Source organism: Mobula hypostoma, chromosome 8, assembly GCF_963921235.1.
Source record: "Mobula hypostoma chromosome 8, sMobHyp1.1, whole genome shotgun sequence".
Lineage (NCBI taxonomy): Eukaryota > Metazoa > Chordata > Chondrichthyes > Myliobatiformes > Myliobatidae > Mobula > Mobula hypostoma.
Genome location: NC_086104.1, coordinates 156,550,654 through 156,578,363, shown reverse-complemented (window position 1 = coordinate 156,578,363; position 27,710 = coordinate 156,550,654). Strand labels below are relative to the sequence as shown.

Sequence of the window (27,710 nt, the reverse complement as noted above, 5' to 3'; positions counted from 1 at the left end):
AGTTAGATAGAAAGATAGCGGAGTCAAGGGATATGGGGAGAAGGCAGGAACAGAGTACTGATTGTGGATAATCAGCCATGATCACAGTAAATGGCGGTGCTGGCTCGAAGGGCCGAATGGCCTGCTCCTGTCTATGATCTTGAAAAGGGAACTGGTGGGTAGTGGTGGGGAGGGGAGGGGGAGGGTAGGTTGACGTGGAAAGACTATGCTTTACACTATACTGTATGGTTTTGTTTTGGGGGAGTTGTGCTGTTAACCTTTAGTTGTGGAAGTGGGGAAGTAGGTGCTGGGGAAGGGGTAGAAGCTGGAGTGTGATTCACCTAGGGAGTTGCCAGTCAACCTGTGCTGAAGGAATGGGACAGGGTAGGTGTGGGAGGAGACGGAGGAGTTGTGCTGCCAATGCCCCTGCTTTATTCTCATTCTGATGTATTTCAGCATCTCATGGATTGCAAATATTCCATCTCCCTTACTGGAGTGTAGTATGATGGCAAACAGGTTAGTTCTTCCTCACACCTGCCCCGTGCCATTAAACCAATCCCAGTCCAACACTGTAAAATCATTCAGCTAAGTGCTTCACTATTGCAAAACCTGTTGCACTCATCCTGCCATTCAAGTTGCTCAACTATTAAATCAAATTACATGTTATTAACTAGAGAAAATCTGCAGATGCTGGAAATCCTAGCAACACACACAAAATGCTGGAGAAACTCAGCAGGCCAGGCAGCATCTATGGAAAAGAGTAAACGATCGATGTTTCGGGCTGAGACTCTTCATCAGAACAGGAGAAAAATGATGAGAAGTCAGAGTGAGAGTTCAGATTTATTTATCACATGTACATAGAAAGCTTTAGTACAGTGAAACACATCATCTGTATTGACAACCAATGCACCCAAAGAATGCCAGAGGCAGACCACAAGTGTCACCACACATTCTGGCACCAATACAGCGTGCCCACAATATTTGGTAGAACAAGACAAAACAAAAAGTACCAAGCAACAGCGAAACAAGCCTTATTCCTCCCTATTCACTCACACACTGTTAGCCCTTTGACCCCTACACAGCTGTCTTCTTCAGCCTCTGGCGGACTCATGGATTTGCAGACAATGGGTCCCAAATTCCCCAGCATGGCTGATGCCCTGTCTCAGAACCACATCACCATACTTTCCATGACCCTTGATATCGGCTAAATCTGTTCCAATATCCCATAAGCACAGCATTCTCTGTTATAAAATCAACATTTTAAGAAGTCTCACAAATACCTTGTATGGATGGTACCAATTCCCCTCTGGTGATAATGTTTATATCTGACCCAATCTCTCAGAATTCCTCACAATTTTATTAAATCCTTAGTCTTATCTACCGTAAATAAAGAGCTTTGCAGCTTCTCTATGCACCTTTTCATATTACATGTACAAATCAAGTAAATTTGCAGTTGTGTTAACCCAAGGGTATCAATTACCTTTTGTTTTAGAAATAGCTCACAGGAAAATAGGAGCTCGCCGCTAAACCTCTCTCCTTTGAAGATCGGATACCAACGTAGCAAGGGAACATATTGTGATGAAGCATCTAATCTCACACTTGGATAGCACAGGGTACCGCCCATGTACTCATGCCTGCCCTTAAGAGAAAAAAAAATCAAACAAATATTAACGCAGCTCCTTCTTGATGAGCACATTACTAATCGATCTTCAAGTGGAAATAAGACAAATTACAAAACAACAAATTAACTTTGATTGCTTTGCCAAAGTGTCAGCAAAACAACATTGGAGCAAACAGTGCCTGTTAGTTACATACATCAAAGTTGCTGGTGAACGCAGCAGGCCAAGCAGCATCTATAGGAAGAGGCGCAGTCGACGTTTCAGGCCGAGACCCTTCATCACGACTAACTGAAGGAAGAGTGAGTAAGGGATTTGAAAGCTGGAGGGGGAGGGGGAAATGCAAAATGATAGGAGAAGACAGGAGGGGGAGGGATAGAGCCGAGAGCTGGACAGGTGATAGGCAGAAGGGGATACGAGAGGATCATGGGACAGGAGGTCCGGGAAGAAAGACAAGGGGGGGGGGTGACCCAGAGGATGGGCAAGAGGTATATTCAGAGGGACAGAGGGAGAAAAAGGAGAGTGAGAGAAAGAATGTGTGCATAAAAATGAGTAACAGATGGGGTACGAGGGGGAGGTGGGGCCTTAGCGGAAGTTAGAGAAGTCGATGTTCATGCCATCAGGTTGGAGGCTACCCAGACAGAATATAAGGTGTTGTTCCTCCAACCTGAGTGTGGCTTCATCTTTACAGTAGAGGAGGCCGTGGATAGACATGTCAGAATGGGAATGGGATGTGGAATAAAAATGTGTGGCCACTGGGAGATCCTGCTTTCTCTGGCGGACAGAGCGTAGATGTTCAGCAAAGCGGTCTCCCAGTCTGCGTCGGGTCTCACCAATATATAAAAGGCCACATCGGGAGCACCGGACGCAGTATATCACCCCAGTCGACTCACAGGTGAAGTGATGCCTCACCTGGAAGGACTGTTTGGGGCCCTGAATGGTGGTAAGGGAGGAAGTGTAAGGGCATGTGTAGCACTTGTTCCGCTTACACGGATAAGTGCCAGGAGGGAGATCAGTGGGGAGGGATGGGGGGGACGAATGGACAAGGGAGTTGTGTAGGGAGCGATCCCTGCGGAATGCAGAGGGGGGGGGAGGGAAAGATGTGCTTAGTGGTGGGATCCCGTTGGAGGTGGCGGAAGTTACGGAGAATAATACGTTGGACCCGGAGGCTGGTGGGGTAGTAGGTGAGGACCAGGGGAACCCTATTCCTAGTGGGGTGGTGGGAGGATGGAGTGAGAGCAGATGTACGTGAAATGGGGGAGATGCGTTTAAGAGCAGAGTTGATAGTGGAGGAAGGGAAGCCCCTTTCTTTAAAAAATGAAGACATCTCCCTCGTCCTAGAATGAAAAGCCTCATCCTGAGAGCAGATGCGGTGGAGACGGAGGAATTGCGAGAAGGGGATGGCGTTTTTGCAAGAGACAGGGTGAGAAGAGGAATAGTCCAGATAGCTGTGAGAGTCAGTAGGCTTATAGTAGACATCAGTGGATAAGCTGTCTCCAGAGACAGAGACAGAAAGATCTAGAAAGGGGAGGGAGGTGTCGGAAATGGACCAGGTAAACTTGAGGGCAGGGTGAAAGTTGGAGGCAAAGTTAATAAAGTCAACGAGTTCTGCATGCGTGCAGGAAGCAGCGCCAATGCAGTCGTCGATGTAGCGAAGGAAAAGTGGGGGACAGATACCAGAATAGGCACGGAACATAGATTGTTCCACAAACCCAACAAAAAGGCAGGCATAGCTAGGACCCATACGGGTGCCCATAGCTACACCTTTAGTTTGGAGGAAATGGGAGGAGCAAAAGGAGAAATTATTAAGAGTAAGGACTAATTCTGCTAGACGGAGCAGAGTGGTGGTAGAGGGGAACTGATTAGGTTTGGAATCCAAAAAGAAGCGTAGAGCTTTGAGACCTTCCTGATGGGGGATGGAAGTATATAAGGACTGGACATCCATGGTGAAAATAAAGCGGTGGGGGCCAGGGAACTTAAAATCATCGAAAAGTTTAAGAGCGTGAGAAGTGTCACGAACATAGGTCGGAAGGGATTGAACAAGGGGTGATAAAACAGTGTCGAGGTATGCAGAAACGAGTTCGGTGGGGCAGGAGCAAGCTGAGACAATAGGTTGGCCAGGACAGGCAGGTTTGTGGATCTTGGGTAGGAGGTAGAAACGGGAAGTGCGGGGTGTGGGAACTATAAGGTTGGTAGCAGTGGATGGGAGATCCCCTGAGCGGATAAAGTCGGTGATAGTGTGGGAGACAATGGCCTGGTGCTCCTTAGTGGGGTCACGATCGAGGGGTAAATAAGAGGAGGTATCCGCGAGTTGTCGCTGCGCCTCAGCAAGGTAGAGGTCAGTACGCCAGACTACAACAGCACCCCCCTTATCAGCGGGTTTAATAATGTTAGGATTAGTGCGGAGGGAGTGGAGAGCAGAGCGTTCCGAAGGAGTGAGGTTGGAATGGGGACAAGGTGCGGTGAAGTCGAGACAGTTGATGTCCCGTCGGCAGTTGGCCTGTTAGTTGGTGAATTGCTCATCATTCATCAGGGCAGATTATTTGAATCAAATATACAATCTGGAGTATTGCATACACTTCTGTTCCACCATTACAGGAACGATGTCAAGGCTTTTGAGAGGGTGCAGTAAAGGTTTATCAGTTTGCTGGCTGGATAAGAGGGCATTATAACAAGAGGTTAAACGGGTTGTTTTATCTGGAGTGACAGAGATTGAGCTTTGATCTGATAGAGGTTTATAAGATTATTTTGTGTACCACAGTCTCCTCGGAACTGTGGCACAATATAATCTTATAAACCTCTATCAGACCTCACCTCAATCTCCGTCACTCCATAGAAAACAACCCAAGTTCAACCTTTTGTTACCAACTGGATTGCTTGGAGGGAGAGAGAGTTTAAAAGAAGTGAGCAGGGACAGTTAGCACATTTTGTGCAACACAATCCCGAGGAGATACCAGATTGCTTGGAGGGAGAGAGTGCTTAAAAGAAGTGAGCGAAGGCAGTCAACATATTTTGTACATCACAGTCCCAAGTAGACATTAGATTGTGCATAATTAAGCACCTGGCAAGGACAAAAAAAAAGAGTTAAGTTTAGACAGAGTTGCTATTGTGTGAGTGGGCCTTTGTTGGGTTGGGGAGTTGAGACTTTGGCTCATCGAGGCTTTAGTGAGGACAGACTGGTCATAGGCAGATTTTTTTCCATTATTTCATCTTTTTTTTATTTCTTATTGTACATTAAGAGCATGGGGATGCCAGCCAAGAGACTGAAACGCTCCTCTTGCAGGATGTAGGAAAGTAGGGAGACCTCCAGTGTCCCTGATGACAACACCAGTAAGAAGTACATCCAGCTGCAGCTGCTAACAGACCGTGTTAAGGAGGTGGATCTGGAACTGGATGAACTCTGTATCATTTGGGAGGCTGAGGGGTTGATAGACACGACATACAGGGAGATAACTACACCAGGGTGCAGGACATAGGTAAATGGATGACCTAAAGGAGGGAGAAAGAGGATAGGTAGACAGTGCAAAGAATACCACTTTGCAGATTGTTGGGCAGAATGACCTAGCGGAGGAAAGCCTCTGTGGCTCAGAAGGGAAGTGGAGCGAAGAGGCGAGCTGATATGGGACTCAATGGTTAGGGAAACAGAAAGGAGGTTCTGTGGACAAGAATGAGACTCCCAGATGGTTCAATGCCTCCCAAGTGTCGGGGTCAGAGGCATCTCAGATGAAGTCCACAACATTCTTGTGTGGGAGGGTGAGCAGCCACGTTAGTACCAATGACATGGGTAGGATGGGTGAGAAGGTGCTGCATAGTGAGTTCAGAAAATTAGATGCTATGTTAAAGGGCAGGACCTCCAGGATTGTGATCTCTGGACCACTACCCATGCCATGTGCTAGTGAGGCCAGAAACAGGAAGATCACACAGTTTAATATCTGGCTCAGGTGTTGGTGCAGGAGGGAGGGCTTCAGATTTTTTGGATCATTGAGCTCTCTTCCAAGGAAGGTGGGACCTGTACAGACGGGATGGCTTGCCTCTGAACTGCAGGGAGACTAATATCCTAATGGGAAGGTTTGCTGGTGCTGCATGGAGGGGTATAAACGGGCAATGGGAACCAGAATGCCAGAACAGATGGTGGAATGGTTGTGGAGAAAGATGTTGTTAAACCTACATACAAAGTCAGGAATCAAAAGGTCGAGCATGGTGGGACTAATGTTCTGATTTGCATGCATTTCAATGCAAGAAATATTGTAGGAAAGGCAGATGAGCTTAGGGCATGAATCAGCACATGGAATTATGACATTGTAGCCATCTGTGAAATTTAGTTGCAGGAGGGGCAGGACTGGCAGCTTAATGTTCCAGGGTTCTGTTGTTTTAGATGTGCTAGAGTGGTTGGCATTACTGAACGAGGAAAATATCATGGCTGTGCTCAATCAGGGCAGACAGGAGAGCTCACCTAGTAATTTTCTATAGGTAGAACAGAGGAATTTATTTATTTATTTATTGGGATTATAGGGTGGAATAGGCCTTTCTGGCTCTTTGCCATTAGTTTCTTTTTTTTTGTGTTTTCTTTACATTTATTTTATAACCTGATATGTTCCCAAATTCATCCAACAGTGTAAACAATCCTATAAATGATTTTTGTGGTTCACTCAGATAGACCAAAACATCATCTGCGAATAACGCCACTTTCTGTTCAATCCTTGCCACCTTGATACCTTTTACAATTTCGCTCTGTCTTATTAGTTAGGCAAGTGGTTCAATATATAGCGCAAAAAGGAGAGGAGAAATTGGGCATCCCTGTCTAGTGCCTCTCTCTAAAATGAAGGAGTCAGAGAGGTCCCCATTTATCTTAATTTGGGCTGTAGGGCTGTCATATAGAGTCTGAATTACTTTAATAAACCTTTCTTGAAAGCCGAATCTTCCTAACACTCTGTATAGGAATGCCCAACTAACCGAATCAAAAGCTTTCTCAGTGTCCAATCCTACTACCATTGTCTCTGTCTCGTTCTTATTAACCTGTTCTAATATGTGCAGAGTTCTCCTTATGTTGTCCTGTGTTTGCCTTTGTTGAATAAATACAGTCTGGTCTAAATGGATTAGGCCAGGTAAAAGCTTTTCCAATCTGCGCGCTAATATAGATGTAAGTAGTTTGTAATCTAAATTAAGAACACTAATTGGCTGATAATTGCCACATTCTAGTTTATCTTTACCCTCTTTAGGAATAACTGAAATAATCGCTTCTCTCCAGGAAGGTGGAGTTTCTCCTCTCTGCAAGATCCAATTAAAGGTGTTAAGTAGTAATGGGGCTAACTGTGTCTTCAGGGACTTGTACCACTCTGAGGTAAACCCATCAGAACCCGGGGACTTTCCAGCCTTTAACCTAGAGATGGCCACGTTCAGTTCTTTGACAGTTACTGGTTCTAATAAACTTTCATTTTGTAAATCTGTAAGTTTAGGTAGATCTAAAAAATTCAATACACTGTCTATATAAGGCTCATTGGGGGCCCGGGGTTGGGAGTACAGCTCTCGATAATATGTTTCAAAACTCTCTTGAATTTTCCCTATTGTACTCTCCACAAGCTTTGTCTTTGGATTCTTTATTTTATGAATTGTATTGTCTGCTTGTTGTTTTCGTAATTTATATGCTAATAATCTAGCTGATTTACCTCCTACTTTATAATTCTTTTGTCTCAGGTAAAGAAAATTTCTTTGAGTTTCCAACGTATAAATATCATCAATTTCACTTTGCAATTTCCTAATTTCCTGTTTTCGATTTGAATTACTTTTGTTGCTATCTACAACTTGAAGTTGTTTTAATTTTCCTTGAAGGTCTGCTAATTTTTGTGCATTGATTTTTTTCATGTGAGTAGTAATGGAAATAATTTTCCCTCTCAGTACAGCTTTCAATGTATCCCATAAAATCACTGGTGATGTTTCTCCCGTGTCATTAAGGTCTAGATATTCTTTGATTTCTCCCCTTAATCTCTCCATTACTTTTGGGTTATTGAGTATATGTGAGTTTAGCCTCCATAGTGTTTTCCTCATTTTCCTTTCCAGGATTAGAGACATAGAGACTGGGCTATGATCCGACAGATCAATTGTTGCAATATTACAGTTTTTTATCCTGAGTCTATCTGTATTAAAGATAAAGAAATAGTCTATCCTTGAATAGGCTGAATGAGGGAAAGAGTAATATGTATAATCTTTACTAGTAGGGTGTAATTCCCTCCAGACATCTATAATTCCCAACTCCTCCATCAATGAATTCACTTTCCGAGTCAAAGGTTTATTCTGAGTAACTATTCTTGAAGAATCTAATATAGGATTTAATCTAATATTAAAATCCCCTCCACAAATTACTACCCCTCGAGAACTGACCATTAGGTCAAAAATGTGTCTATAAAATGACCATTCACTACCTGGAGGAGCATAAACATTCAGCAATGTTATTTCTGTACCTTCTATTCTTCCTGTGATTTTTACAAACCATCCTTCTTTGTCTCTAGTCTCTGAAATATGTTCATAATTAAGAGTACTTGATATTAAAGTAGCTACCCCTCTTTTGTGACTCAATTTATATGATGAATAAAATACATGCTTAAAGCCCATTCTTTTTAATTTTCCATGTTCAGATTGGCTCATATGTGTTTCCTGGAGGAAAGCTATTTGTGCCCTCTCTTTTTTCAATTTAGACATAATCTTATTTCTTTTAATTGGATTCAAAACCCCATTAACATTATAGGAAATTATTTTTACCAATTCAGTTTGCATTTTTCTCTAGTAGAAAAAAAGCACTCTCCTTTTCTAACCAAACAGTAAGCAATCCCTTCTCAACAGTAAACCAAGACATATAACCACACCCTAGACATTTCTGAACGTATAACATTTGAAAATTTTTCCCCACTTCCCACAGTGAGGCCTGAGCACCGACCCGCCTCAGTTCGGAGGGATAACCTCTATCTTCACCCTGTGTTAGAGGGCCCTCAGCAGTTTGAATAATCATAGAGAATTTTCTCCTATTTATGTCTCGACCATATTGCTATCATTCAAGTTATTCCGCCTAGTTTATTTTCAGTTACCAGTTTTCACTTTACTTTTAAGTCCGATTTACTCTTTTCAGTCATTTCTCTTAATTAATCTGTATTCTCTGTACATTCGCGTCTGAATATTTGCAGCTTTTCCTTGTAGTTTGACACTCTGGTTCGAGTGGAGCGTCCTCGCCCCACTAACTGCCACGACTTCTGCCGAATCCTCTCCAGTAGCGACTCCGGTTGGGTGATAACTTTAATAGGTAGTCCCCGGTCCGCCAGGTCCAACGTTGCCTCCTCCACCGTAGCGTAAGTTTTTGTCCCTTCGTCGTAAAAGACTCTCAGCCGAGCTGGATACAGGGTCTGGAATCTGATGTTGTTTTCCTTCAGGACTCTCCGTGTTTCCGTATATTCCTTCCGTCTGGCAAGAATCCCCGGTGCGTAGTCGTGGTCTAAACTGATTTTGCAGTTGTTCCACATGAAACCTTTCTTTTGCCATGCTCTTTTAAGCACCTCTTCCTTCGTTCTGTAACTGAGAAATCTGATCAGAATCGATCTGGGCTGGGCGCCTGCCGGAGGCTGTGGTGCCAACGCGCGGTGAGCCCTTTCTATCTGTAGGTCTTTTGCGGCCGGTATATCAAGGTTCTCTCTAACCAGCTTCTCCACGAAGGGAATCATCAATCCGGGTTTACCTTCAGTTCCTTCGGGAACTCCGTAGATCCTCACATTTTCCCTTCTCGAGCGGCCTTCTTGATCTATTAGTTTCCACTGGAGCTGGTCTTGTAGCTTCAGCATTTCTGCTATCACTTCCTCGGCGTTTTGTAGCTTCTCTTCAATTCCAACAATCCTCGCTTCGGCTTCATCTATCCGCGAGTTAGTTTTTACTATTTCTCCTTTAATATCTTCCAGCTGTTTGCTGTTATCTTGTCGGAACTCGCGAATCTCTCCGAGAATCAAAGACAGAGTCACCGATTCCCCCTCATTATCTCCGTCCTGGCTTGCCGTGGGGGAGCTAGGCCCGTCGCCTTGCTGCATCTCTTTATGTTTATCAGCCTTCGAAGCGGACTTTTTATTCTTGTTCTTAGACATCATCCTTGCCCCTTTTATTAATATAGTTATGCAATATTAAGTATTTGTCTAAATTCGATTTTGGGGCAGTTTACCTTCTTTTTGTCGAGAGACCTTTTCCTTACGCCGCCATTCCCTTGATGACCCGGAAGTCCCCCCTCTTTGCCATTAGTTTCAAGGTAATTATGGAAAAGGATAGGTCTGGTCCTCAGATTGAGATACTAAATTGGAGAAAGGCCAAATTTGATGGTATCAAAAAAGAACTGGCAAGTGTGGATTGGGGCAGGTTGTTTTTTGGCAATGGTGTATTTGGTAAGTGGGGGGAGGCCTTCAAAAGTGAAATTTTGAGAGTAGAGTTTGTATGTTCCTGTCAGAATAAAAGGCAAGAATAACAGGTTTAGGGAACCTTAGTTTTCGGGACACATTGAGGCTCTAGTTAAGAAAAAGTAGGAAATGCATAGCAAATATAGGCAGGCAGACACAAATGAGGTACTTCAGCAGTATAAGAATTGCAAGATAACATACAAGGAGGAAATCAGGAGGACTAAAATAAGACATGAGGTTGTTCTAGCAGACAAGGTGAAAGAGTATCTTAAGGGCCTATTAAGAGCAAAAGGATAGCAAGATACAAAATTGGTCCTCTGGAAGATCAGAGTGGTAACCTATGTGTGGAGCCGAAAGAGATGGGGGAGATCTTGAATGGATTTTTTGCATCTGTATTTACTCAGGAGTCTACAGCAGACATCCCACCCTGCAAAAACTCATTTCAGGGAGGTAGCACCATCAATTTGCAGGAGACTTCTGGGAGGGGTGGGATGTCTGCAATAGAGTAGCTCCTTAGCAGCTAGCCAGCTAGTTTAAATAACGTTAGCTATGCTAATGAACGAATGACACCTGTTAAACTCACCTCAGCATGTCTTTTACAGTCTTAACCCACCATGGCCAATAGAAAAGTCACTGTTGCAAACAGTGCAGCGAACAACACTGCCATTATTTTTGACCCCTATTAGGCAGGGGTACACTTTAGGGTAGTCTGGGGTGACATACGTTTTATACTTTTTTTGAAACGCTCTCCCATGGCGAGCTCTCGCTCGTGCTCTCTCTCTCTCTCGTGGTTGCTCGCTTTCTCTCGCTTGCTTTCTCTCTCACTCTCTCTCGCTTTCTCTCGTGTGCATTCACCCTCTCTCTCGCGCTCTCTCTTGCTTTCTCTCGCTTGCTCTCAAAAAAATTGATTTCCGTGATATTGTATATAATTTGCGGGCATCAGGAAGACACTATTAATATGTGGGAGACTCCCGGAACTTCCGGGAGAGGTGGGATGTCTGCTACAGTGTCTATCAATGTGAGGCAATGCAGCAGTGAGATCATGGACTCTATACAGATTACAGAGGAGGAGGTGATTGCTGTCTTATGGCAAGTTAAGGTGGATAAATCCCCAGGGCATGACAAAGTGTTGCCTTGGACCCTGTGAGGGGTTAGTGCAGAGACTGCAAGGGCCCTGGCAGAGGTATTTAAATCATCCTTAGCCGTGGGTGAGGTTTCAGGGAATTGGAGGGCAGCTCATGTTGTTCTGTTGTTTAAGAAAGGCTCTAAGAATAAGGCAGGAAATTATAGACTAGTGAGCATGGCATCAGTAGTGGGAAAGTTAATGAAAGGTATTCTAAGGGACAACAAACATAAGTATTTAGATAGACAGGGACTGATTAGGGATAGTCTAACCAATCTCAGAGCTTTTTGAGGAAGTTACCTGGAAAGTTGATGAACACAAGGCAGAAGATGTTGTCTACATGGACTTTAGCAAGACACGGTGCCACATGTGAGGTTGGTCAATAAGGTTCAGTTGCCTGGCATTCAAGATGAGGTAGTCAATTGGATTAGACATTTGCCTCACCGAAGAAGCCAGAGAGTGGTAATAGATGGTTGCCTCTCTGACGCGAGCTTGTGACTAGTTGTGTGCCACTGGGATAAGTATTGGGTCCGTTGTTGTTTGTCATCTATATCACGATTTGGATAATGTGGTAAACTGGATCAGCAAATTTGAAGATCACACAAAGATTGGGGGTATAGTGGAAAGCAAAGTAATCTAAAGCTTGCAGTGGGACCTGGACCAGCAGGGAAAATGGGCTGAAAAATGGCAGATGGAATTTAATGCAGTCAAGTGCAAGGTGTTGCACTTTGGGAGGATCAACCAGAATCGGTCTTACACAGAGAGCTGTAGGGCACTGGAAACTTCTTCACTCAGAGAGTGGTGGGAATGTGGAATGAGCTGTGAGCGCAAGTGGTGGATGTGAGCTTGATTTTAACATTTAAGATAAATTTGGGGGCCGGCTGGTGGCACAATGACATCAGCGCCGGACTCTGGAATGGAGGTTCCCGGGTTCGAACCCAGTCGGGTCCGCTCCTGAATACGCTTTCCATCCGTGCCGGCTTGAGTGTCGAGATCGCAACTCGACCTCGTAAAATAAAAGGGAAAAATACTGCAAAATGTCTGTGTGAGGAGTGGTGCACCACACAGTCTCTCTCTCTCGCTCTGCGCCTTGTAAAGGCATGAAAAAGACATCGTCCCGCCAACATCGCACACGCACGGAGACACGCAGACGCACACGCAAAAAAAAGATCAATTTGGACAGTTACATGGATGGGAGGGGCATGGAGGTCTATGGTCTGGGATGATGGGATGAGGCAGATTAAGGTTAGGCACAAACTAGATGGGACAAAAGGCTTGTTTCTGTGCTGTAGTGTTCTATGACTCTATTCTGAGAGGCATATATAAGGTAGACAGACAGTATCTTCATGCTATGGTTGAGATGGCTAGTACCAGAGTGCATGCCTTTAAGGCAAGCCAAGTTCAAATGAGATGTGAGAGGCTAGATTTTTATTTGTACACAGACAGTGGTGGGTGCCTGGAACACGCTAAGGGATTTTTAAGAGGTGCTTAGTCAGGGACATGAATGTGAAGGGAATGGAAGTATATGGACATTGTGTAGGCAAAAGGGATTAGTTTAGTTGATCACTTAATTACTAATTTAACTCGTTCAGCACAACTTAGTGGGCTGAAGGGCCTGTTTCTGTGCTCTACGGTTCTAAATAGTAACCCAAGACTAATGCTCTACTTGTTGATAAGCAATGGACTAGAAATAGGTTCAGTTGTTCTCTATGGGTGGAGTGGAAAAATTAGCACTTTTCCCAGTACAGAACAGTCAATTCATAAAACTACACGGAAACACAACTAGCACATGGTTTGCACTGTGCAACCACCAAACATGGATTGGACTGCACAATGAGTATGTACTGGAACTGCACATCTGGCAAGAACATATACAGGTCCTCTCTAGGTAATGGCAGGGTTCTGTTCCTGTGAACTGGCCAAAACATGAATAGGTTGCAAATCAGAAATATGTCAGTGAACTGACTTTCAGAACAGCAGGGGATGCCTGCAGCCCCAGTAAACCCATCTCACTGCTCTCCTAAATGCTTGTTCATATGTATGGGCAATACACAAGTTAAGTATTTGTAAGCTTGGGAGGACATCTGTGGGGATCACACAATTGGTGAGCACATGGATCTGAAATGCCCAATTGATGAAGCAGCATGAATGGAATGTATTCCTTGTTAGCCATTTTACAGATTAATTAGCATAAATTAATTTTCCTACACTTTCAGTATAAGACAATAAAAAATTTGAAGACTGAAGCATACTAAGCAAGCCCAAAGCTCAAATCCTCAATCAATGCACTGTACATTGTACTGTTTAACACAACTGTGTGTTGTGTCTGTATCATCCACAATGGATGTACATTTACATGGCATCACATTTGTCAAGCTGCTGCAGGTCACCCCATAGCAGATCTGTTAGCATGTATGAACACTGACCATTGGAACCAAGGTCTAAAGCAGTGACAGTAATCAAGATGAAGAGTTGTTAGACTGTAGCTTACCACACGATTGCTGTCAAACATTTCCAGCATGACGCAGGGTGGGTTTTCAACAATTTCCTTGACGCTGTCGTAGATTTCAATGTCCTCAATTATCAGTGTTTGGTCCCACGTTGGATTTACTGTCCCTTTGATAACCTCAGTCATTTTACTCTGGTACAGGAATGACATCTGGATATAAGGATCTGAAATAAAAGTTAAATTCTAATTGAAACCCAGCAAGGTGAGTGTCAGAGCGTCAGGCAGATAGTGAAGAGTCTTTTTCCCAGAGTAGAGGGCATCAGTTTAAGGTGATAGCTGGTCCCTGTACCCCAAAAGAGTGGAGTGTTTCCATACTACCCATCATAGCCCATTATGTTTAGTTAATTAACTCTAAGACCAATCTGATCTACACCCAGTATTGTACAATTGCTCACTCTACCACATTTCGGCGTGTGAAACCATGGTGATTTTAGTTCCTCCCATTATATGAAGGCAAGTTCATTTACAGCCCTTTCTCTGCTACTTCAGTGAATGAAATTACATGAGACAATGAGGCTAGGATGACATGATGCCACCTCAGGAAGCCACAATATTTAATCATTGACTATAGCTATTCTACCTCAGCTTATCAGCTTCCCTGTTGCTACTATCCCTCATCATGCTCACTCCCATGCATGTATACAAATCTGTGAACTGCATACGCAGCCCCTGTAAACAAAAATACATATTTTCTGTTAAAAACACAAACAGCCCCCTGGAAACACATGCTTTGTAAATGTTGCCGTATGTGGCACACACATGAATGCACATGGTCTAAAATATTGTACCTACATCTACAATTCAATAGATGTAACTCTGCATCTCCTGTCAACGACCTAACCTGCTAAGTTGCTCCTATCGGTGGGAAGCAAGCCTCTTGCTTGATAGATGTAGCCACGTAACTGGAAAACTGTAGGAGCTGCATGAAAAATGGAAAATGACACTAGTCAGGAGGATTGTTGAGTTTCCTCCATCACCATGAAGGCAATAATTTCAGTTCTCAAACTTCACTGTGTTTGAAGTAACTATATCAACCCTCAGTGATGCTTGTGATGTCACATTGCTCCGAGACTCATTACCTTTTCTGAGCCAAAAAATCCAAATAATTATCAATTTATTCTCAATTAATATTTTTTTAAAAATACTGTGCAAAAATGTATCTTTATTCTTACTCCAACACTGCCCTTGCTCTTTTGAGTATTATAAGATTGGATCATTGCTAACAAAACCTTAAAATCTTGAAAGCGTCTTTCTCCTCTCCAATTTACACTTTTCGGCCAGGACTACACTAGTTCCAGGCAAGAGATTCTGTTTAAATAAAACCTGATTGATACCTCCACAGCAACTTTTAGTTTCTAATTGTGGTAAAACTTTTCAACTTGTCTGGTAGATGATAGGTATCTCATCCAAGATGGCACTGCCATACTGTGCTGAAAATGAATTGGGATTATATGCTCTAATCTCTGGTGTGAGATTTGAACCCACCTTCCAGAGTTGCTATCCATTAATGGCTGACTTATAAATGAATTTAAACTCACACTCCAGGAGACATGATATGAAGGGTGCAGTCAATCCATAAAGATTGTGATTCTCATTTGGCTTCTCTTTAATCGCAAAGTCATCTTCCTCCACAACATTTTCACGACACTGGGGAAAAATAAGACCAGCCATCTTGATGGTAAGACTGTACTGTCACTGCATACATTCATAAATCACTTCTTTGTCCAAATAATCAGTCTACTCTTCTTTGTTTGTCAACTTTACACTGGACAAATAAGTTTGCAAACTTCTATCAAACCAAATGTTCACCATGTTCCAGATATAGTGAAACATGGTGAGTGTTTGGTTTGATTAGATAAAAAGATGCTCCTAAAAGAGACAGCACAAGTTAGACATAAGGCACCCTCTACATAAAACACTGGAAACAATCAGCAGATCAGGAAGCATCTAAAAAAAGAAAAAGTCAACATTTCAAGTCATTAACTCAATTTCTCTTTCCACAGATGTTGCCTCGCCTGCTGGGTGATCCAGCATTTTTCTGTTATATTTTCATATAGGTCCTTTTTATACGTTCTCATCACACTTTGAGCAGGTCAGATACAGAGTACAACTCTCTCCAAGCTGATGATCTTGTCAAGTACAAATCAAAGCTAGACCTGAAACACTGTAGATTAATGGATTCCAAATCAAGCCCAAAGATTTAGTTTGTTGACAGAAGACACGAACATTGGTAAGAATCCCATGGACAGACAGTCCACACGGTTCTGTATCACAAGGCTTCCATACGTTGAAAATGTTGTCCCTATATAGAACCTATAAATACATTTCTTCTTCCCCACACACTTTCTGGTTAAATTTACCAGCTCTCTCCATCCCTGAGCTCTCAGGCTAATAGCACCTATTGGTCTTTTCATCAACAATTTTACCTATGGAAAATCCTTTCCTCATGCAACTGTTTCAGAAGGTTTGTGCAATGACCAAATAGCTTCAGTATCAAACCCTACCATCACCAACTCAGATAACATTATAAAGCTTAGCATGTGAATAAATCTTATTTTACTTTGCTTGAAAACAAAGTGCTCAATTATAGTAGTTTGGATCATCATTCTCCCCTGCACCCCACACCCCCATGTCAGCCTGATCCAATTTTGAGTGCTACAGGGCCTGTAAAATTGGGCATGTCTGTATGCAATCACATCATATTTTCTGTCCTTCTGCTACCAGCACCTCATACAGCTGACGTGAAAGGGATCTAAAAAATAATTTCTGTCTCACAACAGGAAATCGCACACTGCATCATATGATCTTTGGATCAGGTGTGGTGTCACACATGCAAGGACACAAGGCATACTTTAAAGGGCTTCCCCAAACTTTAGTCTACCCAGAAAATATCCCCTAAATTGGTTCCCTTCCTTCTAGGCTACAGGTAATTTGTACACATGATAATAGGAGCAATGACTGACCATCTGGTCTCCAAGCCTCCCCCTCTCATTCAACATGATCATAGCTTATCTGCTAGAGGTCTCAACTCCTCCTATGCCACTGCTAAATTACCCACAATTTCTGGATCTTCCAAAAATTTATCTACCTCCTCTCTAAAAATCTCTAAAGATCTACCCTCCTCAACCAATTCCAGAGATCTGGCATCTTCCACAGAGAAAATTCCTGAGCACCTCAGTTTTAAATGACCATTCTCTTATCTTGCAACAATGTCCCTTCTTTTGAGACTTTTCCATTAATGGAAATATCTTGATGTCTCCCGTATGTTGTATGTACCTTAGGAAGTTCAAGGTGCTCCCCAGGTTAGAAATGCTTAACCTATGTTCATCCTGTGTATACGAGTGGGCATTTGGGAGACCTGTAGGATGTATTTATTGGCTACAGCCGCCATAGTCTGCAGCTTAGTTCACAGCTTCATCTCCAAGGGTTATTAATACTGGGTTACAAACAGTTCACAGCAATGAATAAACACAAGAGATTCTACAAATGCTGGAAATACAAAGTAACACAGATAAAATGTGTGAGGAACTCAGTATGTCAGGCAGTACCTATGGAGAGGAATAAAGAGTCGACGTTACGCGCCCTTCATCAGGAATCATCAGAACATCAGCTCCAAACGAAGGGTCTCGGCCTAAAACGTCAACTCTTTATTCCTTTCCACAGATGCTCCCTGACCTGCTGAGATCCTCCAGCATTCTGAATATAAAGCTATACATGCTTCCGAACTAAATGTTTTCACTGTTTGTAACAGGACTACTTTTTCATCCCAGAAGATTGTCTAGTGAATCTCTTAATCTGCCTTTAAGGCTGGTATATAACAGCGGCACCACAGCAAATGGCTATCTGCCACATGAATCTGGCATTCAGCAGCTAACAGAACCAATGTAGCATCTACGGTATGAATACTGAATAATACCCATTTAATCTCTAAAGATGCAAGGTTACCATCATAGTCACTCAACAATGCAATTATTGCTGCAGTTCGGTGCATATTTGCTTCCTTTTTCATAACTAAAGACTTCCACTTTACACAGACCAATAACAAAACACTTACCAAAGATCCCTCCAACCTGAAAATAGATGCTGGACCCACTTGCTCCTTGGGGATCATCTTCCTCCTCCAGCGTCTGCGACGATAAGTGTCTCCCTTATTCTGTTTCACATGGAACTTCCAACCAAATAAAGGGGCATATTCCCAGCCATCAGAATCAAACTCTTCTTTCTGTGATACAGCAGATCTTCAGATTCCAAACTCTTGGATTCAACTACTCAGAGAATTTATTTTAAGACAGCAGTCGGAATTGCACCTTAATCAGTATCAGTTCAGCAAGACATGAAGAGCAGACTATACACAAAAATGGTGAAGAAATAGTTCTAATTAGTGCTCATGCTGGAGGAACTCAGTGGGTTAGGCTGCATCTGTGGAGGAAAAATCAACAATAGGCATTACAAGCCAAGACCCTACACCAGTCCTGACCCATGAATTCCTCCAGCATTTTTCAGATTTGCAGTATCTGCAGTCTCTTGCATTTCTGGAATTCCCTATCCAAATCAGAATCAGAATCAGGTTTATTATCACCGGCATGTGACGTGAAATTGGTCAAACTTAGCAGCAGCAGTTCAATGCAATACGTAATCTAGCAGAGAGAGGGGAAAAAATAATAAATAAAACAAAATAATAAATGAACAAGTAAATCAATTACGTAGATTGAATAGATTGTTTTAAAATGTGCAAAAGCAGAAATACTGCATATTAAAAAAAGTGAGGTAGTGTCCAAAGCTCCAATGTCCATTCAGGAATCAGATGGCAGAGGGGAAGAAGCTGTTCCTGAATCACTGAGTGTGTGCCTTCAGGCTTCTGTATCTCCTACCTGACGGTAACAGTGAGAAAAGGACATGCCCTGGGTGCTGGAGGTCTTTAATAATGGACACTGCCTTTCTGAGACACCGTTCCTGTGGTAAACTATATATATAGTAACTGGGTTACCTGTCTGGACACGCCCCTCTGCTGACTGTTCCTGTGGCTCCTCCCACAGACCCCTGAATAAAGGCAATTGTGCCGTTGCTCCTGCTCTCAGTCCAGGGGCAGATACTCAGCATGGTGGAGGTCACATTTTACTGCTAATAAAAGCTATTCAGTATTTACTCTACTTCCAGTCTTTTGGAGTTATTGATAGTGCATCAGCTCCCTAAAGATGTCCTGGGTACTTTGTAGACTAGTGCCCAAGATGGAGCTGACTAGATTTACAACCTTCTGCAGCTTCTTTCGGTCCTGTGCAGTAGCCCCTCCATACCAGACAGTGATGCAGCCTGTCAGAATGCTCTCCATGGTATAACTATAGAAGTTTTTGAGTGTATTTGTTGACATGCCAAATCACTTCAAACTCCTAATAAAGTATAGCCACTGTCTTGCCTTCTTTATGACCACATCAATAAGTTGGGACCAGGTTAGATCCACAGAGATCTTGACACCCAGGAAGCTGAAGAGGCTCACTCTCTCCACTTCTGATCCCTCTATGAGGATTGGTATGTGTTCCTTCGTACTACCCTTCCTGAAGTCTACAATCAGCTCTTTCGTCTTACTGACGTTGAGTGCCAGGTTGTTGCTGCAGCACCATTCCACTAGTTGGCATATCTCACTCCTGTACGCCCTCTTGTCACCACCTGAGATTCTACCAACAACGGTTGTATTGTCAGCGAATTTGTAGATAGTATTTGAGCTATGCCTAGCCACACAGTCATATGTATACAGAGAGTAGAGCAGTGGGCTAAGCACACACCCCTGAGGTGCGCCAGTGTTGATCGTCAGCGACGGGAATATGTTATCACCAATCCGCACAGACTGTGGTCTTCCAGTTAGGAAGTCGAGGATCCAATTACATAGGGAGGTACAGAGGCCCAGGTTCTGCAACTTCTCAATCAGGATTGTGGGAACGATGGTATTCCCTTCATCAGCCACTGTTTAAGACAACCCCACTTCCTTATCCCCTCTCAAAACCAGTATCATTGTTAAACCTGGATGACACTTGTTCTATCATGTCTCTTTGTTGATCAAACAAAATTTGACAGAATGCAATGTACAAATGCAAGATGGAGAGAACTCCCAATAGCTTATAGACCCATGACAGTAATATGTGGGGAGACTACTGGAATCCATAAAGAACAAAATGATTGAGTACCTTAGAGTAAAATAATATGTTTACTAGGTAGCTAAAACAGGCTTGGCAGGACATGGCTAATAAAACCAACTCAATTCTTCAAGAAAGTGGCTAAAGTAATAAATTGCTCTAGGTTATGTGGATTTCCCAAAAGCATAAACAGAACTCTACATTGACTGCTGACTAAAATTATAGCTAATAAAATTGAAGACAAGTTACCTTCAGACTAGGATACTAGTTAGGAGACAAAGTACACAAATTAAAGGAAGTTACGAATAATACTTTTCAAGAAGGTGACATGGAGTCAACAACCTGTTATATTTTTACACAACCTAGACAAAACAACCAACATCAACTTCAGTGTGACAAAGGAATGCCCTTAGTCATCCTTGCAATCTTCCTCATTAATATTAGATTACACGATAGAACTGGGGATAGCTGTTTCACCAAGCAATCCAGCAACATCCTTATGTAATCAAACACAGAAAATCATTGGATCAGCCAGTGTCCAAGACACCTCCACAGGACACGCTGGAGGCAAGAAGCATGTTCCCGCTGATGGGTGAGTCCAGAACCAGAGGCCACAGTTTAAGAATAAGGGGTAGGTCATTTAGAACGGAGTTGAGGAAAAGCTTTTTCACCCAGAGAGTGGTGGATATATGGAATGTTCTGACCCAGAAGGCTGTGGAGGCCAAGTCTCTAGATGCTTTCAAGAAAGAGATGGATAGAGCTCTTAAAGATAGCGGAATCATAGGTTATTGGGATAAGGCAGGAACTGGATACTGATTGTGGATGATCAGCCATGATCACAGTGAATGGCGGTGCTGGCTCAAAGGGCCAAATGGCCTACTCCTGCACCTATTGTCTATTGTCTATGCCGAGTTCTACCAGCCAGCAGTTGGGTGATGTACAGTCAGGGATCTTCAAAAAATTATTCAAATACAACCTTGCAGAAAGCAAACTTCCAGATGATTGTCACCTTGTCTTCCCTCTGTTGACATATTAGAAGATATTTTCTAGTGTTATTCCATGTTAAGATGTATAGAGGAAAGGAAAAAAAAGCACTCTGGTTGAAAGAACTTCAACATTCATTAGAAAGTAAGGTTTGGTACCATCCAAGTCCCGAAGGGGGTAGTTATAAACTGGGGCAGTAGCAGGTGGCAAGAGAACCAAGAGGGACTAACCTACATGAGTTTTCTAAACGTCATGTTGTGTAAGCAGTTAAACACAGTAAGGAAAAAAAGGCAAATTACACACTACACTAAATTATTAACCATTGCAACAATTTTTACTTAAAATGCAAGTCCTCCTCGATATTAGGGAAACAGAAAAAGTTAAACTGTACAATCAAACATTTGTTCCAAATGTTCATGGCTCTTGTATTTTGAACTTTGCAAGTAAATCCCAGCTTGTGATAATTATTGGCCAGACCACTCCCCTTTCCTTTGAATTAAACTGGGATCTTCAAATTGTTTTAAGTAGTTTTTTAGGTCGACCTGAGGAGCAGATAGGGTCTCACTTTAATCTGAAGTCAACTCCCAACCCTACCCTGCGATGATTAATGCAATGAATGAGTTTTAAACTTTAAGATTAGATCCAGTGATCCTGCACCTTAACGTGAGCAGAGCTGCCATTCCTGATGCGTCTTCGTACCCATCGACGACGTCTGTGTGTGTGGTAGGCTTTCTCAGTGGGATTCCAGCTCTTTGGGATCTTCTCTGGTGGAATAACTCTCCCATACTCCCATCCTTCAAGAGGTAGAAAACATGTCATAGAATAATCAGCAAATTATCAGCATTTCAGAGTCAAGTTTCCTGAAGATGCCCAGGGGAAATGATGAAATGAATCAAGAGGTCTTTGTTAGAAATCACCTGGATTTCAGAACAGCCTGGATTTTGTGGGGGCGGGAGGGTGGGGGGTGAGACAAAAGTAAGACTAAGGAAGCATATTTAGGTTAAGGGAAGGGTTGATCTAGATCAGCGATCCCCAATCACCGGGCCGCGGACCGGTACTGGGCCGTGAGGAAACGATACAAGTCAGCTGCACCTTTCCTCATTCACTGTCACGCACTGTTGAACTTGAACATAGGGTTGTCAACTGTCCCGTAATTACTGGGACATTCCGTATATTGGGCTAAATTGGTTCGTCCCATATGGGACCGCCCTTTCCCGTACTTCCCCCACTAAGGTAGAGTGCTCCTATGAAACCGTTCGTGCCGAAATGGCGTAAAGTGAAGAAGCAATTACCATGAATTTATATGGGAAAAATTTTTGAGCATTCTCAGACCCAAAAAATAATCTACCAAATCATACCATTACACATAAAACCTAAAATAACTCTAACATATAGTAAAAGCAGGAATGATATGATAAATACACAGCATATATAAAGTAGAAATAATGTATGTACAGTGTAGTCGGGAAGATTAAGCCAAAACTGATATGTGGAAAAAAAAATTGGTACGTACGCGCATGCACACGTCATGCATGCACACACAAGTGCCCGCACAAGGCTTCATGGTCATGGTAGTCTTTCTTGGGGTAAACACAAGTGTCCCGTCAACACACACAAAAAATGCTGGTGAACGCAGCAGGCCAGGCAGCATCTATAGGAAGAGGTACAGTTGGCGTTTCAGGCCGGGACCCTTCGTCAGGATTTGACTGCTATTTTTGTCCCTTATTTGGGAGTGAGAAAGTTGGCAACCCTAACTGTAAAAGACATGTTGAGGTGAGTTTAACCCTACTTGAACACCTCCCACCACCCTGCACCCCCGGTCGGCCGGTCTGCAAGAATATTGTCAATATTAAATCGGTCCACGGTGCAAAAAAAGTTGGGGACCCCTGATCTAGATGAGCAGCAATACAGAAATACAGATAGTGAAGGACAGACAGTACATCTCTTAAAAGGCACTCCAATCCAAACTATGCTCCCACAAACTTTGTTTTAATAAAGTTGGCAGAATAAATATAGGCAGAACACCAGGGACAATTCATTCATTTTATGAAATGGTGCCATGGGATAACTTAGCTCCATCCGATGAAAGCAATGCCTCAGATTAACATTTTAACCTGAAGGAAGCATCTTCAACAATGCTGCACTACCTCAGTACCGCATTGAATTTAAGAGGTAAATTCAAGCAGCTGGACTGGGAATTGATATTCTCATTGTCAAATGATTGTGAAGTGAGGAACAGAGAATGCTTTGTGCAGTCTTCAAGGAAAACAGAGAATTTGAGAGACACCGCTAAATTAAAAGGGTTCAGGTAGCAAAGGGCTAGAGCCTGAGGGGGATTTTTAACATAATCTACTAACTAGGAAAGAGATTGAAAGATTGTAATATGCTTAGACAGAATAATTTTAGCTACTACTCCTGATCCCATGGTGGGTAAAATGATTGTTACCTCATACTATCTTAAAACTCCTTATATATTAAGGATTCTGTTATTAGGGAATGAGACAGGGCAGATGACAGAAGTCTACGTCGGGGGACACTTTGCATCCAGTGATCACAATGCCATTAGTTTCAAAGTAAATATGCAAAAAGACAAGTTTGGTCTGCAGGTTGAAACTCTAAATTGGAGGAAGGCCAATTTTGATGGTATCAGAATTGATCTAGCAAGTATGGATTGGGACAGGCTGTTTTCTGGCAAAGGTATACCTGTTAAGTGGGAGGTTTTCAAAAACTACAAGTAAATTTTGAGAATACAAAGAGTGCATGTGCCTGTCAGAATAAAAGGAAAAGATAACAAGTGTAGGGAACCTTGGTTTTCGAGAGATATTGAGCCACTGGTTAAGAGAAAAAAGGAAGTGCATAGCAGGTATAGCCAAATAGGAACAAGTGAGGTGCTTACAGAGTATAAGAAATGCAAGAGAACACTGTACAAGAGAGCAAGAGAAATCAGGAGGGCTAAAAGAAGGCATAGGAACATAGAAAACCTACAGCACAATACAGCTCCTTTGGCCCACAAAGTTGTGCCGAACATGTCCCTATCTTAGAAATTACTAGGGTTACCCACAGCCCACTATTTTTCTAAGCTCCATGTACCTATCCAAAAGTCTCTTGAAAGACCCTATCGTATCCCCCTCCACCATCGTTGCCAGCAGCCCATTCCACGCACTCACCACTCTCTGCGTAAAAAACTTACCTCTGACATCTCCTCTGTACCTATTCCCAAGCACCTCAAACCTGTGCCCTCTTGTGGCAGCCAATTCAGCCCTGGGGAAAAAGCCTCTGACTATCCACACGATCAATGCCTCTCATCATCTTATACACCTCTATCAGGTCACCTCTCATCCTCCGTCGCTCCAAGGAGAAAAGGTCGAGTTCACTCAACCTGTCTTCATAAGGCATGCTCCCCAATCCAGGCAACATCCTTGTAAATCTCCTCTGCACCCTTTCTATGGTTTCCATATCCTTCCTGTAGTGAGGCGACCAGAACTGAGCACAGTACTCCAAGTGGGGTCTGACCAGGGTCCTATATAGCTGCAACATTACCTCTTGGCTCTTAAATTCAATTCCATGATTGATGAAGGCCAATACACTGAGCATGAAGTTGCTCTACCAGACAAGGTGAAGGAGAATCCTATGGGAATCTACAGATACAGTATGTTAAGAGCAAAAGGATTACAAGGGACAAAATTGGTCCTCTGAAAGACCAAAGTGGTAATTCATATGTGGAGCCAAAACAGATGGGAAAGATCTTAAATGAATTCCTTGCATCTGTATTTACTCAGGAGATGGACATAGAGTCTACAGGAGTGAAGCAAATCTGCATCAACTTCATGGACCCTGTACAGATTACAGAGGAAGAGGTATTTGCTACCCTGAGGCAAATCAGGGTGGATAAATTCTCAGCGCCTGACAAGGTGTTCTCTTGGGCCCTATATGAGGCAAGTGCAGAATTTGCCGGGGCCCTAGCAAAGATATTCAAATCACCCTTAGCGACAGGAGAGGTACCAGACGACTGTAGGATAGTCAATGTTGTTCCGCTGTTTAAAAAAGGTTCTAAACATAAACCAGGAAATTATAGGTTGCTAAGTCTGACAGCAGTTGTGGGAAAGTTACTGGAAAGTATTCTAAGGGACTGAATATAAGTATTTGGATAGACATGGACTTATTAAGGATAGTCAGCATGGCTTCATGCGTGGTAGGTCACGTCTAACCAATCTTACAGAGTTTTTCGAGAAAGTTACCAGGAAATTGGATGAAGACAAAACAGTGGATGTTGTCCACGTGGACTTTAGTAAGGCATTTGACAAGGGACTTTAGTAAGGCATCCTGCAAGGGAGGCTGGTCAGTAAGGTTCAGTCACTCGGCAATCAGGATGAGGTAGTAAATTGAATTCCACATTGGCTTTGAGGGAGAATCCAGAGAGTGGTAGTAGAGGGTAGCCTCTCTGACAGGAAGCCCGTGACTAGTGGTGCGCCACAGGGATCGGTGCTGGGTTCCTCATTGTTTGTCGTCTATATCAATGATGTGGATGATAATGGGTTAACTTGGACACCAAGACCGGGGGTGTAGTGGACAATGCGGAAGGCTCTCATGGTTTGCAGAGAGATCGGCACCAGCTGGAAAAATGGGCTGAAAAGTGGCAGATGGAATTTAATGCAGATGCGCGAGGTTTTATACTTCGGTAGGACCAACCAGGGTAGCCTTACACAATGAACGGTTGGGCACTGAGGAATGTGGTAGAACAAAGGAAACTGGTAATACAGGTTGATAATTCATTGCAAGTGGCATTACAGGTAGATAGGGTCATAAAGTAAGCTTTTGATACATTGGCCTTCATAAATCAATATAAAGATTACGGGAGATGGGATATTATGTTGAAGTTGTATAAAACGTCAGTGAAGCCTAATTTGGTGTATTGTGTGCAGTTTTGGTCACCTACTTACAGGAAAGATATAAACAAGGTTGAAAGAATACAGAGAAAATTTATAAGGATGTTTCCAGGTCTGGAGGACCTGAGTTATAAGGACAGATTGAATAGGTTAGAACTGTATTCTTTAGAACGTAAACAATTGAGAGGTGATTTGACAGAGGTATACAAGATTATGAGGGGGTATAGATAGGGTCAACGTAAGTAGACTTTTTCCACTGAGGTTGGGCGAGACTATAACCAGATATCATGGGTTAAGGGTGAAAGGTGAGAAGTTTAAGGGGAACACGAGTGAAAACTTCTTCACTCAGTTGGTCGTGCAAGTGTGGAATGAGCTGCCAGCATAAGTGTTCATGTGAGGTCAATTTCTGGATAGGTACTGTACATGGATAGCAGGGGTATGGAGAGCTATGGTCCTGGTGCAGGTCGATGGGAATAGGCAGTCTAAATGGTTTCGGCATGGACTAGATGGGCTGAAGGGCTTGCTTCTGTGCTGTACTTCTCTATGACTATAATACTGCATCGTCAATTTCAGCTGTGACTCACTGGGAAGGACTATTCCCTCGAAATAAGTTCTACTATGTCCTACACTGATAGCGGAGCAACGCTTCAGATGAGATGCTAAATTAAAATGTCATCAGTAGACAAAGAAATAGTTTCTTCATAAACTTGCAACTAGTTTTGTGAACTCAAATGATCAAAAATTTCCTTCTGGGCATTCAGGCACCAAGTTCATCTATAATTTGGAAACAATGAATGAATGTTATGTACAATACAACAGAATTTACTCCCATCCCAGGTCATGTGCCAACTTACCACTTTCATCTACTGCCCTAGAAAGATCTGGGTTCCACTCTTCCTTCCATTCCCATCCATCGGGACATTCAATGTCTTCCATTGATAGATGCCTGTTCCCTTTCTGAAAGAAAAGAAAATTGTACCATACTCTAGAATAGAAAAGGTTGCCACAAAAGGCAGGATCCCCGGGTGGCCACCAATTTCAATTTGATTTACCATTCCCATTTTGACATGTCTGGCCACAGCCACCTCTACTGCCTTAATACTCAAGTTGAAGGAATATCACCTTATATTCCACCTGGGTAGCCTTCATAAACATCAACTTCTCAAACTTCCAGTAATTTCAACCCCCCCATCCTTCTATCTTTTCCCATTCTCCGTTCTGAATAAGCTCTCACCTCTTCTCTCCTCACATGCTCATCATCTCCCTCTAGTTTCCCTCCACTTTCCCTTTCTCCCATGGTCCAATCTCCTCTCCTACACCTTCAGCCTTTACCCCTTCTACCTTTCACCTCCTAGCTTCTTATTTTTCCCCACCCACCTACCTTACCCCTCATCTAGTCTCACGTATCACCTGCCAGCTTGTACTCCTTTCCCTCCCCCAACCTTCTTATTCTGTGTTCTGCCTCCTTCGTTTCCAGTTCTTATGAAAAGTCTTAGCCCAAAGCATCATGTTTACTCCTTTCCATAGATTCTGCCAGACTTGTTGAGTTCCTTCAGCATTTTGTGTGCGTTACTCCAGAACAGAAAACATTTCCTAACACACATCTGATTCAATGAACTAAAATGGCAAGCGCCTGTATTGCAGAAGTCATTCTCACACTGCCCTTTTCCCTTTAGGATACAAGATAAAAGTCTCCCTTCTCTGCCTTCTGTAAATAGTGCTTTTATGACATGCTGCAGTCACTTACAGTGTGGAGGACGTGTGCACATGTCTGTAATCAATTACCATGCACGAAGTTTGCAGACTTCCTTGAAACTCATTTGTCACTACTCACAGACACAGGTGGCCCCCTCTGTATAAACTGAGTTATTTAATACTGAGATTGCACTGTCTATAGTATTTCAGAAAGATTTATACAGTTTTGACACAATCAAAATGAAATAATTTAGAAAGTAAAAGCATTCTGTTCAGATTAATTTTCATTCCAATTAGCTAAGCTTTGAAGAACGATGATTTCCAATTATTTAGATGGCTACTGAACCTCAAGGCATATTTTTGTTTACCA

The 27,710-nt window shown here is 42.8% G+C and overlaps 1 protein-coding gene across 1 annotated transcript in view; it reads right to left on the bottom strand.

Annotated features, from left to right (window-relative positions):
* Nucleotides 1-27,710, bottom strand: part of LOC134351229 (myoferlin-like) — a 186,636-nt gene that overhangs the window by 70,270 nt on the left and 88,656 nt on the right. The window contains exons 26-32 of the mRNA XM_063057334.1: nucleotides 26,500-26,602; nucleotides 21,417-21,553; nucleotides 17,702-17,869; nucleotides 15,186-15,294; nucleotides 14,489-14,566; nucleotides 13,630-13,811; nucleotides 1,460-1,618 (exon numbers count right to left, since the gene is read on the bottom strand). Of these exons, the coding sequence (XP_062913404.1) occupies nucleotides 1,460-1,618; nucleotides 13,630-13,811; nucleotides 14,489-14,566; nucleotides 15,186-15,294; nucleotides 17,702-17,869; nucleotides 21,417-21,553; nucleotides 26,500-26,602 (936 nt within the window). The remainder of the gene's footprint in view (nucleotides 1-1,459; nucleotides 1,619-13,629; nucleotides 13,812-14,488; nucleotides 14,567-15,185; nucleotides 15,295-17,701; nucleotides 17,870-21,416; nucleotides 21,554-26,499; nucleotides 26,603-27,710) is intronic.